This window comes from Gigantopelta aegis, chromosome 14 (genome assembly GCF_016097555.1).
Source record: "Gigantopelta aegis isolate Gae_Host chromosome 14, Gae_host_genome, whole genome shotgun sequence".
In the NCBI taxonomy this organism is placed as follows: Eukaryota; Metazoa; Mollusca; class Gastropoda; order Neomphalida; family Peltospiridae; genus Gigantopelta; species Gigantopelta aegis.
In genome coordinates this window covers 31134126-31148969 of record NC_054712.1, presented here as the reverse complement: position 1 = coordinate 31148969, position 14844 = coordinate 31134126, and the positions used below count along the sequence as shown (strand labels likewise).

At 36.1% G+C, this 14844-nt stretch overlaps 1 protein-coding gene across 5 annotated transcripts in view; it reads left to right on the top strand.

Annotated features, from left to right (window-relative positions):
• The first annotated feature begins 2210 nt into the window (after positions 1-2210).
• Positions 2211-14844, top strand: part of LOC121388426 (protein FAM92A-B-like) — a 35582-nt gene continuing 22948 nt past the window's right edge. For all 5 annotated transcript variants that reach the window (XM_041519739.1, XM_041519738.1, XM_041519737.1 and 2 more), the window contains exons 1-7: positions 2211-2315; positions 5479-5594; positions 6417-6541; positions 9601-9669; positions 11105-11200; positions 13535-13540; positions 14435-14539. In XM_041519739.1, the coding sequence (XP_041375673.1) occupies positions 2305-2315; positions 5479-5594; positions 6417-6541; positions 9601-9669; positions 11105-11200; positions 13535-13540; positions 14435-14539 (528 nt within the window). In that variant the 5' untranslated portion in view covers positions 2211-2304. The remainder of the gene's footprint in view (positions 2316-5478; positions 5595-6416; positions 6542-9600; positions 9670-11104; positions 11201-13534; positions 13541-14434; positions 14540-14844) is intronic.

Below are 14844 nucleotides of genomic sequence, written 5' to 3'. Positions count from 1 at the left end.
ACCAAGGATATGTAAAAAAAAATTAGAATACCTAGGCCTACATTCCATACCATTTACCTGTCGCTAGTAGATATGTTTTAAAACAACTCGTTGTAAGATAAATGGTATTCATGTTGTATTATCTATGCGTGGCATTGGCTATTTGTACCAGTTTTATCAGAAAGGGGCAATTCAAATATTAGGCGTACGTAACGCTCCAGGGTATGAGTGCGTGTAGGTCCAAACGTTATGTAGCGTTACAGAGTATAGGTGAGCGTATTTAACAGCGTTACGTAGCGCACGTTTATATTATCTCTTTCTTCCGTCTGTCTGTCTGTCTGTCTGTCTGTCTGTCTCTCTCTCTCTCTCTCTCTCTCTCTCTCTCTCTCTCTCTCTCTCTCTCTCTCTCTCTCTCTCTCTCTCTCTCCCTCTCTTCATAAACGCTCTGTCATGGCTACACTGTTTAACGTACGTAATTATAGCTAGACGCTTGCTACACACAATATTTCTAAATAAGGATTATAAATCGAGCTGAAATGTGTACGAGGTGCTATCAAAAGGTTTACCGGCCTCGGTGGCGTCGTGGCAGGCCATCGGTCTACAGGCTGGTAGGTACTGGGTTCGGATCCCAGTCGAGGCATGGGATTTTTAATCCAGATACCGACTCCAAACCCTGAGTGAGTGCTCCGCAAGGCTCAATGGGTAGGTGTAAACCACTTGCACCGACCAGTGATCCATAACTGGTTCAACAAAGGCCATGGTTTGTGCTATCCTGCCTGTGGGAAGCGCAAATAAAAGATCCCTTGCTGCCTGTCGAAAAAAGAGTAGCCTATGTGGCGACAGCGGGTTTCCTCTTCAAAATAGTGTCAAAATGACCATATGTTTGACGTCCAATAGCCGATGATAAGATAAAAAATCAATGTGCTCTAGTGGCGTCGTTAAATAAAACAAACTTTACTATCAAAAGGTTCCGATACGACGCCTCTAAAACCGTAAAAACCGTGCCGGGTCTAATACCTTGTGCAGCGATACACCGCTCCCGGCGCTTCTGTCACGCTTGGAATGCCCCTGGAAGTCACGTTCTTTAAGCGAGTCAAGAACAATCTGCGATTCCACGGTGTCAAAACGGCGACCCTTCAGATTGAACTTCATCTTGGGGAAGAGAAAGAAGTCGCAGGGAGCCAAATCCGGCGAGATGGGTGGGGTGTGGGGGGTAGATGTGTATGTGTGTGCGATTGGTCCAGGTGAAAAATTCATGATAGCCATCGCGCCACAGTTGAGGTCGTTTGCACCGAATGTCCTCCTTCAAACGCCTCAGAACGTTACAGTGGAACTCGGCGTTGATAGTATGACGCTGGGGACGAATCGACGGTTCACAATCCCGCGAATGTCGGGGGTTGTGCTCGTAGAGGGTCGCCCTGACCCCTCGTAATCCTCAAGTGACGTTCCGCCCCTCTTAAAGCGAGAATGCCACTCGAAACACCTCGCCCCCGCTCATTGCTTCGTTGCCGTAGGCTTGCTTAAAGGGACATTCCTGAGTTTGCTGCACTTTTTAAGATGTTATCGACTAACAGAGACTTTTTAACGATTGTAATTACATATCAAATATATTTTTCTGCATTAAATATTAGTGGCTGTATATTAACCGTGTTTCTGATCATTGTAATATTTGTACAAGGTTAAATTTCATGTTATTTCCTAAATATTGTTTTTTCGTACGTACGAAATTATTTGAAGACAAAATCCAGTTTGGGCTTTTTACAAATATTTTGACGATCAGAAACACATTGAATATACAGACACTGATATTCTAAACAATTTTTTTTATTTAATATGTAAGTTTAATCGTAGAAATATTTTATTAGTCGGAAACATCTTACAATGGAGCAAACTCAGGAATGTCCCTAAAAGTTAAGCATTTCGAGGGTCTCCGTTGCTGATCAATCTAATTAAAATTAGCTCCACTATTACATCATACATGTGGATCTAACAGCAGCCAGTTGGAGCTCATGTCCACCAATCAAAACCTTACTTGCAGAATCATGCCAGTGATTTGAGCGTTACAGGGGCAGGGTTGGTGTTAAATTTTGACCAAAATAGTGTTACGTAATATATATGGACGGCTTTAAAGTGTTACATAATGTTGGCAATGGGATTAAATTTGCTTCAACAGAACCTAAACCTAGCGGACAAAAATGCAAATCTGCTAAATGGGTAGATAACTCTAAATTACAATAACTGCTGTTCAAGTAAATTGGTTGCCGCAAAAACAAAACTATAAACTCGAATGATACACAGCTTCATATTTAGAGGGTGGAACAAACGATGAGTCGCATGTATGTTATGATATATTAGCTTAAAATAGTACGATGCATATGTTGTAAAACTTGTTATTAATGCTTAGAAGTCGCTCGTAACCAATGTAAACTATGGCTCACTTGCACGGACCTGCATAAATCGAATGCCTATTTATTTCATTTCATGGGTGTCACCGGGGATATCTGAAAGGGCTTCATTTTCATAATAATTTAGTATATTTTATAGCAAATATTAATATATTTTTTAAAGCGAACAACTTCAATAATGAAAAATAATTGCCCAAAGGGAGTTTGCATTGTCAGACACCTTTCCTCCAGCCAGGGGCCTTGGTGTTGCGACTGCAATTAATTTTAAAAAATTATTATTCTTTGCCCTTTATATTGTGACTTAATATAGCATATATAAGTGTTTAGTGTACCAAATTTAGAGATAAAAATCCCTGCAGGCTGCAAAAAACATGTTTAAAACAAAATTTAATTTGATATGCTTGCTTTCATAAATGGATGACAAAAATGTAAAGAATATTTTATTAATTAACCAAAAATAATATAAATTACAATTAAGTCACGTGATAAAAATAAGCAGAAAATTTCACTAGACTACCAGACAAATATACTACTTGTCCACCAATATTTTCACTTGTCCAAATAAAATGGTTTGTTTTATTCAAGTACAGGATGATGTTTTCGATAGTGCAAAATAAAACTTCACTGAACATTTTTATTTGTCCTATGGATAACCACTGAGGTATCGGATCTACAATGTATGAAGTATTTAACCAGTCGTCCAGTTTTTAATATTCATTATGTGTTTAAAAAACTAAAACCGTAACAGATATACTGTGTGATTTATAATATAAGTAGTTTCTATTCAAAGGTAAGCTTGAAACATGATATATACATCAAGCAGAACCCATTTACAGGTTACCACAAAAAATAGCCTGGTAACCTATAGGTTACCACAACTGAAAGTTAGAATTGAATTCCTGTTACTACTACTTTTAACGCAGACGTTCTGGTATTATATCGATGCGTGCGAACATTGGTACGAGAAACGAAATCCAGAAGTAAATTTATCTAGTGGGTGCTGTTTAAACGTGGATTGCCAAAATTACTTTGCAACTGCACAAGTGCGCGCGAACATCAGTGTAATTCCTTACGAGAAAATGAAATGCGGAGAAGTTTGGAATGCATTGCCTGGTTTACGTTTGGAAACGAAACTACCATTCGTTGAAATTTTTGTCAAGAACGAAACACCGTTCTCGACTTTTCTTACATGTGGTGACCTACCGGTAACCTGAATGACCGTTCTCGACTTATTTTGATGCCTGTTGTTTGTGGGCATGCATATCCATGTTTAGGTCATATGTGTATGTGTTCATAAGTTAAAATGATTGAGGTAACAAAATCTGGGTGAAAGTTTGCAAATGTACCTAGATGTAATCTTAGTCGATGAACAAACAAGCAAAACACTATTTTACTAAACTGATAACAGATTTAATAGTCATTTCCTACCCTGCATTTTTACCCGTGTTTGGCCATAATTAAGGTAGGTAGGTAGGCAGGTAGGTAGAACTTCTTTTAGATGCTTACATCCAATTACGGTTGACAAAACCAGAGTTTGTTACAAAAACAAGAAGTGGAGGGAAGGGGTAATAATGGCGGACTGTGAACAATTTGGAATAACATTTAGTATCTGTAATTTGAAGCATTTGAGGACAATCCAAAAGTGAAAAGAGAAAGAAGGCAGAACCAGACTATTTAACAAGGTCAGGGAGGGGGATAGAAATTTGACAGAAAATTTTGAACGAAGGGCTAAAGGTTTAAAGTCTGATCTATGTGTTCCTGTGTGTTGCCTCGTTAAGGTCATTAAGATGCACTGCGGGTAGAGACCTGGACCCATATTCACAAAACATCGTAAGTCTAGTTTTACACGTAAACGTAAATCAACGACCGAAGAGCTATTCACGAAACAACAAAAACGTAAGTTACGTGTAAAGTTGGACGTAAATATAAGAGTGCCTCCGGTTACAACTAACGCTGCACGTATGTCGTGTATATATAATAAATCAAGCACGATCGCCGTCATTTACTATTATTTACGGAAATTGGCAACATTCCAATAACTGAAGCAGTTTGCGATGGCGAACGACCACGGATTGAACATATTTTTGTTGGTGATCGAACGGATGTTTTCGACTCGGCCAATTTCTCCTGAGTTATCTTTTCCTTTTTAAGAAATGTACTCAAGTTCGTACCAAAAATCGGATGCCCACCAGTACCAAAATGCCATGGTTCACGGTTCACGATGTTATTGTAAGCAGACGACAAACAAAATTGCGTTTTGCGCATTTGTTATTTACCCGGTAGCCATCGTTTCTAATGTGTTTTTATTAATTACTCCAGTGAGAGTGTTAAATCGTAGATTTACGTCCAACTAAGTTACGTTTACATTTACGACCGTCTTTGAGAATAAGGTGCTTCTTGCACGTAAACGTAAATCTACGGCACACATAAGTGCTAGTCGTAGACGTAAATTTACACCTTTTTGTGAATATGGGTCCAGATGGGTTGCATCCTGTCAAGAAATCAAGTTGAGCACAAGAAAAGTGCCAGACACGTGTGCAGGGTGGTCTGTACTGTGGTTAGCAAAGTTTTTAGGGGATTGGGTTATGCTACCCTAGAAACTATATTGAAATTTGTTTTGCTTGGAACAGAATGGGGTTTTGACCCCTGATATCTCCAGCACATGCCTGAGCACGTGCAGTGGCAGAGGTGAAGCCGAAATATCTTACTGCGGCGAGCTCCAGACTGGGAACCTAATTTAGAACAACTACTATTGAATATATGGTCAAAACCTCTTAATGGTAATACAACTAGTCAACTTCGGGGAGTGGGGGGGGGGGGGGGGGGGGGGGGTAGACCACTATGGGGCACTGTTCAGTTGGCACTTTATCAGAAAATCTTCAGTTACACAAGTAGTATGTGCATGGAAAGTGTCACAGTTCTAGCACAAAATGTTTAATCCTGGCTTTTTTATGTCGTTATCTGCCTGACTAAGATCCATTCATAATTGTCAAAGAAAACATTTTCATTTAGTTTTACATCCTGTGGCAGATCTTAACATGATTTCCCTTCTGGTTGAAGTTGCTAATGCAAATGTATATAATATTTGTTGCAGAGAGTCGGAGGTAAAATTTTCACAAAGAAGAATTAAACACGTGGAAAAATATTTTGGTTTAATTTGTGATGTTCTTGGATCTATCACCAGAAAGAATGCAAGACTTAGAGATAAAGGTATGTGTAAAAATTCTTGAGTTTAATGTTAATACTAAATAGGTCGTACATCCCCAGCCATTGTACCTGTAAATTGTGTCATTTTATGGTTACTTTAAGATCTTATTACTCTCTAGGTGACAGTTTTAGTGAATTAAATTTTTTATGGCAGCAGTCCTTAACATTTAATGTGCATGATCATGCCCGAGCACATCATAATTTCATCTCAGGAGTGGGTATTTTTTTTTTATCATCCACCTAAAATATGGTAAGAGCACTCCTTTCACTGGAGGTTTGAACAGAAGCTGGTTTAATACCAGCCGGTTCCGGTAATTGATACATCCTTAAGTTATTATCATTGACAATGTAAGTTGGGATCATTTACTTAATTTATGTTTATGCCTGTGCTATTCAAAACATAATGTACTCAACATTTTTCTCTTGTCCAGAACACTAATAGCTCACCTTGAGCTTATGAGACGAGTAATTTATCACTTGCCTGATATTTTCAAACATGAAGGACTGGCAAGTTGCCAATGCATAATTCCCATGTAAGAAAGTATGAGTATCACATGCAGAATTTTTTTTTTTCTTACTCACCCATTTGAGAGAATATCCTGCCAGACATATAATATCACACAGCAATATCCACCCTATGTTTAGATTAGGGGTGGTTATCATCTATGCATACTTACTGATCCACAAATGTCACTTAGCAGTGTTTGTGTGTGTGTCTGTGTGTCATTTTTTTTTTAGTGAAAGGAAATAAAATTAAAGGTGCATTTTTTATTTGGCAGCTAAAGAGGTGTTTAAGCCCCCTAAACTATTTACAATATCTTGCAGGCGATATGTTGTGTAAACACCTGATGAGTTATGTGGAGGCAGAGACGATCAATTCTTCGAGTAGTGCCTCTATCAGGAGCTTCGCAGAACACTATTCGGCTGTACAAGACTACAGAAATGCTGAGGTTACCATCTTTTTTTGTCTTGCTTTTACTATTTATTTATATATATATTTTTTTAATTTAATGACGCCACTAGAGCACATTGATTTTTTTATCTTATCATCAGCTATTGGACGTCAAACATGGTCATTCTGATACTGTTGTTTAGAGGAAACCTGCTGTCGCCACATAGGCTACTCTTTTACAACAGGCAGCAAGGGATCTTTTATTTGTACTTCCCACAGGCAGGATAGCACAAACCATGGCCTTTGTTGAACCAGTTATGGATCACTGGTCGATGCAAGTAGTTTACACCTACCCATTGAGCCTTGTGGAGCACTCACTCGGGGTTTGGAGTCTGTATCTGGATTAAAAATCCAATGCCTTGACTGGGATCTGAACCCAGTACCTACCTACTTTTCCCACTGCAGCAGCTTTTGGATTTAGCTCAACATTAATGTCTCGCTGTTAGCTCCATTTCTCACGCATTATGTCGTACTTCGATGAAACTTGCTTTATGGTTACATCTATGAATATTCATCTCAATGTGTTTTAAAAATTTGAACTTTAGTAAATTAAAATTTTAATAAAAAATGTTTTGTTAAATGGAATTTGTTTTAAAAAGTTTTAATTAAAAACAAACAGTTTTTTAAGCATGCATTGAGATGAGATATCTGTGGAAAGAACTATCAGCAACATTGAGTAGGCGAGATGTTTAACAGATTTCTTGTCTCATTCAGATAGCGAGTTAGAATCCATTTGTGTAAAGTACAGCTAGTGTCCTGATTGAATGCCCAGTACACACTGCACTATTTCCCCCTCCCATCCAGTAGATGTGTTCCAATGGTTACTAATAATTAAAGGCATATTGTCACAGACCACTGACCTATTAAATAGCCTAACAAAGTATTATCTGAAAATATATATATTTGATTTGTCCTTAAATGTAATTTATTCAACCACCATACTCCACTTATTAATGATATTTTGTAAAAATAATCGAATTATGGCAGTGGTCTATAATTCAAAAACTAATATTGCCAACAGGGTTGACATAGCTTTCACTCAATCGTGGTTCAGTTAAGGTGATGCGATACCTAGATTTGGTTTCCAAATATTAAAGTAATTTTCATTCATTATCCATTTTTAGAGAAATAATGTTCTTAAATCTGTGACAGTATGCCTTTAAACATTGATTGGTTGGGCTCTACCGTTAAAAATCTATATATGGTTTAGGAAAATGTTAACTAATTATTCCTACAGTTTAGATAATGGAATTGATATATATATATATATATATATATATATATATATATATATATATATATATATACTGTAGATCCTGAAATTAAAGCGTCACTAAATTAATGTGAGTGACAGTGGGCAGACTAAAATACAACATGAAATTAATGTGTGTGGCCTCCCTTTGAAATATTTCTTGACGGGATGCAACCCATCTCGTCCCTACAAGCTGTGCACCCTAACAGCCTTAATGAGGCCACTCACATGGACGTATAGATCAGACTTTAAACTTTTAGACCTTTGTTCCAAATTTTATGTCGAAATTACTTTATTTTTTTAATATTATTAAATAGTCCGATCCTTTCTTCTTTCTCTTATTTATTTTTGGATTGTCCTTCTAAAATGCTCCAAATTATATAAATATTCGGCCAAGCAGTCAATTCTTTTTACTTTTGGCTTGTAACTTTTTATTTTTTTACTAATTGCTGTTTTCAAAATTCGGCCCATTTTCAACTCTACCCCTCCCCTTCTGTCCAGGACCCAGTCACTGGCAAAGTCAGAGTTTATGCCCGGGAGAGACATGCTTGAACCTTAAAGTGGATATACACATGTAGGCACGTTAATATGTTATTCAATTCAATCCAATTCGGTTAAATCCAAGTTACAGGCATCTACAATGAGATCAATTCACTAACATGTCTGTGTACACATCAATTAACAACCATTTTAGTCCCTGTTGCTTTGGTGACATGAAAACAAAGAAAGGTCCACCTGAGGATTAGCGTGCTAAAACCCATTCTCACGCAATGGATCGTGTCGGCTTTTGATAGGGTGGCCAAAAACCCTGCAATCGTCACAAGTGGCTGGCATCGGGCTGGACTATTGTGGACAGTTGTGTTTTATAAATATATTAGAATTTTAATCTTTATTTGTTTTGTTCTAATGATGTGGGACACATAGACAAAACATACAAATAAATGCGTCATATTATTAATGTGAATAACACGAACTCGCATTTTTCAAATTAATATTATGTTTAAATTAATTTCAGAATCTACAGGATATATATATATATATATTTATGCCAGGCTTTGACAAAAGTTTGTGTTTGTTTTTATGTTCGGTGCCTTGTTATAGAAACGTTTATTTGTTAATAGTAATAGAATAGAAGTACATATAGAACAACTTTTATGTTTTGCATTTACTATCAACACATTACAGGAGGCATATCTTGATATCAAGCAAATGATTTTCCTCTGAAACAAACTCTTTACGTAATGAAATAGTAACAGTTTTTTTCTTTCTCATGGCTTTTCGACTTGATGTTTTGCATTTACTATCAACACAATGCAGGAGGCATATCTTGATATCAAGCAAATGATTTTCCTCTGAAACAAACTCTTTACGTAATGAAATAGTAACAGTTTTTTTCTTTCTCATGGCTTTTCGACTTGATGTTTTTGCATTTACTATCAACACAATGCAGGAGGCATATCTTGATATCAAGCAAATGATTTTCCTCTGAAACAAACTCTTTACGTAATGAAATAGTAACAGTTTTTTTCTTTCTCATGGCTTTTCGACTTGATGTTTTGCATTTACTATCAACACAATGCAGGAGGCATATCTTGATATCAAGCAAATGATTTTCCTCTGAAACAAACTCTTTACGTAATGAAATAGTAACAGTTTTTTTCTTTCTCATGGCTTTTCGACTTGATGTTTTGCATTTACTATCAACACAATACAGGAGGCTTATCTTGATATAAAGCAATTGATTTTCCCCTGAAACAAACTCTTTACATGTGTGAAATAGTAACAGGTTTTTTTTCTTTCTCAAGGCCTTTCGACTTGATGCTAAGGTTGTGGCTCCCTTAACGAAGTATGATGCAATCTGTAAAGAAATGAAGGTTTGTGGTTTTTCTTTGTGATAAAAGAAACACACTAATTAATTTATTACATGAAACCCTTTGTGAAATTCAAATTCTCACTGCTTACATACCTAAATAGAGACTACAGTCAAACTTCGTCATACCGCCATCCCCACTTATCGCCTAAAAATGTTTAAGCACAGATCCTTGTATTTAAATGTACATAAATTTACTGTTTTACCACACCACACCACACACCCCCGGTATCGATAATGCATTAGATGACACATTCCTATATAAAAGCGATCTCATGTACCATCTACTAGTTTGTGACAAATAGCTGACCACGTCTGTGTACATGAGAACGTACACATACACACAGGTCATGTTCAACCGCTTTTCGTTAACCCTTATTAGACTGTTTTTTTTACGCTACACGGTAAACCGAATAAGTACTTCGGGAACCAGTCAAACATTAGTTGGCTGAACTTGGGTGTAGTCTGCCAATCACTCATTTGCTGAATGCGATGTCATGCCAGCTTTGTCTCAGGTGTTTGTCGTTCAACAATTCCGTAATGGAAATTCAAAATTGCTACCTTTTTATTTATTTATTTATTTATTTATTTAATCCTTTGAAATAGTATGTAGCCCCAACTCCACCCTTCAGAATTACTTCATTAACTCTTACAAATAAAAATAATTTTTTTTCAAAATGTTACGTAATTCTAAACAAATACCGCTCCCTCAAGTTTTATAACATACCCTATTTGAGCCTCTCATGTTCATCATTATGTGAGAGTAAAGAGGGCTGTAATACAGCATATTTTGTGTTACTCTGTATCACACCTAGGATACTTTGGGGCCGGTCCTGACCTTTGGTGCACCTACCTGAGTGGAAATAATAAAACTTGTAATAACACCGAACCCATTATAACATCAAAATCAGTTGTGTCCTAAAGTGGGCGGTATAATGAGGTTTGACTGTACATGTACATCATATAACTTAATGGCATAGAGATTTTGATGGAGAATTATTTTATTTCCACTGAGCCGATTTGAACCAGAGTCCAGCTCTCTATCAACTGATTTGAAATTAAAATGTTTTATGAAACCATTTGCTGTAATCTGTGTGGATAATAAAAAGAAGTACTATGTTCTAGTGACATACAAAAATATAGATATAAATATGCTAAAAGAATCTGACAAATCAGACTGTCATCTTGTTGTAAATAAATAATAAAACTTTAGAAATTTTGACAGTTACTGTAAAAGAACCCCATACATATTGCTTTTTTTCTGAAACGACAAACATCTTGAATTAACTGAAATAATATAAACATGGCCACAGAAAATACTACATGTATATTGTCGTAACAAAATGTTTTTTTTTTAAACAGTTCTACAATATGTAAATACTATTATCAGCCTTCAAAATGTACTGTATATACGTAAATTTTTTAATTTTTAATTTCAGAAACAGATCAAGGAGAATATGTCAACGTTAGCAAAGGAAGATAAAGCCAAACAAAAGCTGGCGAAAGCGACTGCAAAGGGAGACAGAATGCTCATTGTATCTTTTTTCACAATGTTTTAAAATGAACTGCAATATAAATTGCAGACTAGGTGCACCGATTGGTGATAAGCTACATGTAAATGACACCAAAATACTTTCCAAAAGTGTCTTGTTGACCCCATACCAAGTTATCTCTCTTAAAAAGTACCAATTGGAAAACTTTTCTGAAATCTTAACTCCAGCCTTTAACATAATTTAAAAAATCAGTAATCTTCTTGGAGGTTTTAAAGTGTTTTATAGGTGCTCCATCTTTAATTCTTCCCTTTTTAAATATGCATATTTGGTCATGGTCATAGAGTTTATCATGCACATTCAGAGCAAGCTGTTGTAGCACACACCTGTCATGGGTGCAGGTGTCGACTTAAACGCCGGCTCCTTTGTTAAGGACAGGAAAGGTATGCACATTTTAACAGCTGTTTGCTTTTACACATTAACCTGACCTATCACCATGTGCAATACCTCCCCCATACCCCATTGTGCCTGGACCATAACAGCAAATGAGAAAGGAGTAGGAGGCAATCACATGATGAGAAGTTGATACCCTAATCAAAATGGTTGATTATAACCTTTGGGAAGAGTGGACCAATCCATGGCTATGGGGGTGGATGGAGTTGGGGGTTGGAAGGAGAGGAATGCATGTGATGAGAGGTCATGTTATAAATTCATGAAACGTCAAAATGTGAAAACCTACCATTAAAACTTTTAGACTTATATGGCATTATGTTTCCCCTACCCTTAAATATAGGAAATTCTGACAAACCTCCATATAAAAATCATGCCATTATATATTTTTATGTCGGAACCAGTTAACTAAACCTGTTGTTTTCCTCTTCTATTTGCCTAGAAATATACACGAACTGTTTAAAAGACTTGTTAAACAACATTTTATAGAAATAAAAGAGAAGTTTTAACCAAAGAAAACGGCTCAACTATTAGGCGTCAGTAAAAGCAAATAGTGACTTTTTGCCCTCTACCAACCTCATTAATCCGCCATCCACCTGGAAATGCACATAATGGTTACTTCATGCTACTACCTTCAATTTGAGTTGTACTTTATAACCATACCATTAGAACTTTCAGAATAATGTGGCATTATGTTTTCACTACCTTTAAATCTAGAAGTATACAAAAGCTGTTTAAAAGACTTGATAAACCACATTTTATAGAAATAAGATAGAGGTATGACCAATTTTAACATTGGTTAAACATTGTGACCTTTTGACCTCTGATGACCTAGTTAATCAACCAGCCATGTAGAAATGCAGATCAATGATTATCTCATGTTATCACCTTCAATTTGAGTGGTACTATATAATCCTACTGTTAAACCTTTCAGAGTTATGTGGCGTTATGTTTCCCCTATCCTTAAATATAGAAATGCAGACGAACTGTCGGATCACGAAAATCATGCCACTATATATGATATGTTGGAACCAGTTAACTTTTTCTGTTGTTTTCATCTTCCATGTACACAGAAGTATACACAAATAGTTTAAAAGATTTGATAAACCACATTTTCGTGGCAGGTACCGGCGTCGTGGTAGGCCATCGGTCTACAGGCTGGTAGGTACTGGGTTCGGATCCCAGTCGAGGCATGGGATTTTTAATCTAGAGACCGACTCCAAACCCTGAGTGAGTGCTCCGCAAGGCTCAATGGGTAGGTGTAAACCAATTGTACCGACTAGTGATCCATAACTTGTTCAACAAAGGCCATGGTTTGTGCTATCCTGCCTGTGGGAAGCGCAAATAAAAGATCCCTTGCTGCTAATCAGAAGAGTAGCCCATGTAGTGGCGACAGCGGGTTTCCTCTCAAAATCTGTGTGGTCCTTAACCATATGTCTGACGCCATATAACCGTAAATAAAATGTGTTGAGTGCGTCGTTAAATAAAACATTTCTTTCTTTCTTTCTTTTCCTTCGTGGCGCAGATTTCAACACTTATTAAAAACATCAACATTTAAAAATATCCGAATAAACTACATATATGAGGGTATTCAAAAGTACCATCAGACTTTTTGGACCTTTTTGGTTAAATAAACACACGCCTAGCAGGGCTCAAAACTCGCCAAAAAATATGGTGTCCCAAAAAATTAATAGTGGCTTATATGTTATAGCTCTAAAGAAAATCGGCTAAATAATATTATTTGGGCGAGTAATGCCATTATTTTTTAATATTTAACTCGCCCAAATGGAACATTGGTTGCATTTGGCGACCTGGCCACAGGCCGTTTCAAGCCCTGCCCTAGCTCTTGGACCATGTGATTATGTTAATCGTTTTGGTATAAAACTAACAACATACTTGTGAATGAGTTTTTTTCTTAACCAATTGCAGTCACGGGTAAGAAATTGCAGGAAGATTCAAGATGAATGTCACTGTGTTAAGGGACAGTAAACTCAAACAAGAGCCTTATGTGTTGGAAAGATGTATACCCGGACCACCAACACATACTGACACTTTAACAAATGAAAAACGCATAATTTAAGAGTTAATAAAGAAAAGTTCCTGCTAACTGGGGGCAGCCATTTTCTTTTGTTTTCGTGGCATCCGATACTATAGTTTGGGGTGAGGTGACGTCACCTCCGACCAATTCCTGTATGCACAGTGCATTCATTTATGACAAGGCGCTTCACTTTCATCAACCCGACTTGTAAAACAACAGAAATGACTTGATAGTATAATAAACTATTTAACTAAATATATTTCAGTTTGTATCAATAGAACGAAATGGAATTATTGTGTTGCCATATTTTTTAATTAGAAAGCATGTGCAGACATTAAGCTCTTCCTTCACTACCCAGCGTATGGTTTGTATGTTCGTGAAAACATTGATCACAGTGAATGACACATAAATTTTGTTTTGTAATGTAAAAATAATATGGTACCATTTAACATTTGATACAAATTTTAGTATACAATGTATTGTCACAAGACTGATAATTTTAATAAACACAAAAAATAATGAAGTTTAAACTGAATAACTTTAAATAAATGAAAGAAAAGTAATTTAACGTTTAAAACTATATAAAAAAAACTTTAATTTTTTTTTTTTATATATAAAACTTTAAAAATACTTTAAAAAAATTAAAAACAAAATTTCTTTAACTTTAAAAAACTTTATTTTAAACTTTAAAAAACATTGTTTTTAAAACTTTTAAAAGTAAACTTAAATTAGTTTTTAAAAATTTTCATTACTTTTGTTGTTAGTCTATATTTTGTGTTTTCTGTTTTTAGGCCCAATCAGAGTTCGAACATGCCAATCGACATGCCGCCGACCACCATGACAAGTTGGAAAGTGCGATGGAGAAATTTGAACAGCAGAAGCTTTCAGACATCAAGGTGAAATTGGTATTCGACAATGTTACTAAAGTTACAATATGATTTTTCTGAATGTTTTTTTCGCAATACCTTGAGATATTGAACTGAATTTGTTTTGGTTATAGCTTTACCATTTACTGTTACAGATCAAGTTTAACTGTCATGGCGATTTATCTATTTTTGACAGAGTTATGGCCCTTGAACTTAGGAGATACAGAATTTTTTTTTTGAGCTTTATTTGTTGCAATGCTTCAAGATATTGACCTAAAATTTTGTGTATAGCTTTATTGTTACAGATCAAGTTTAATTGTCAAGGCGATTTATCA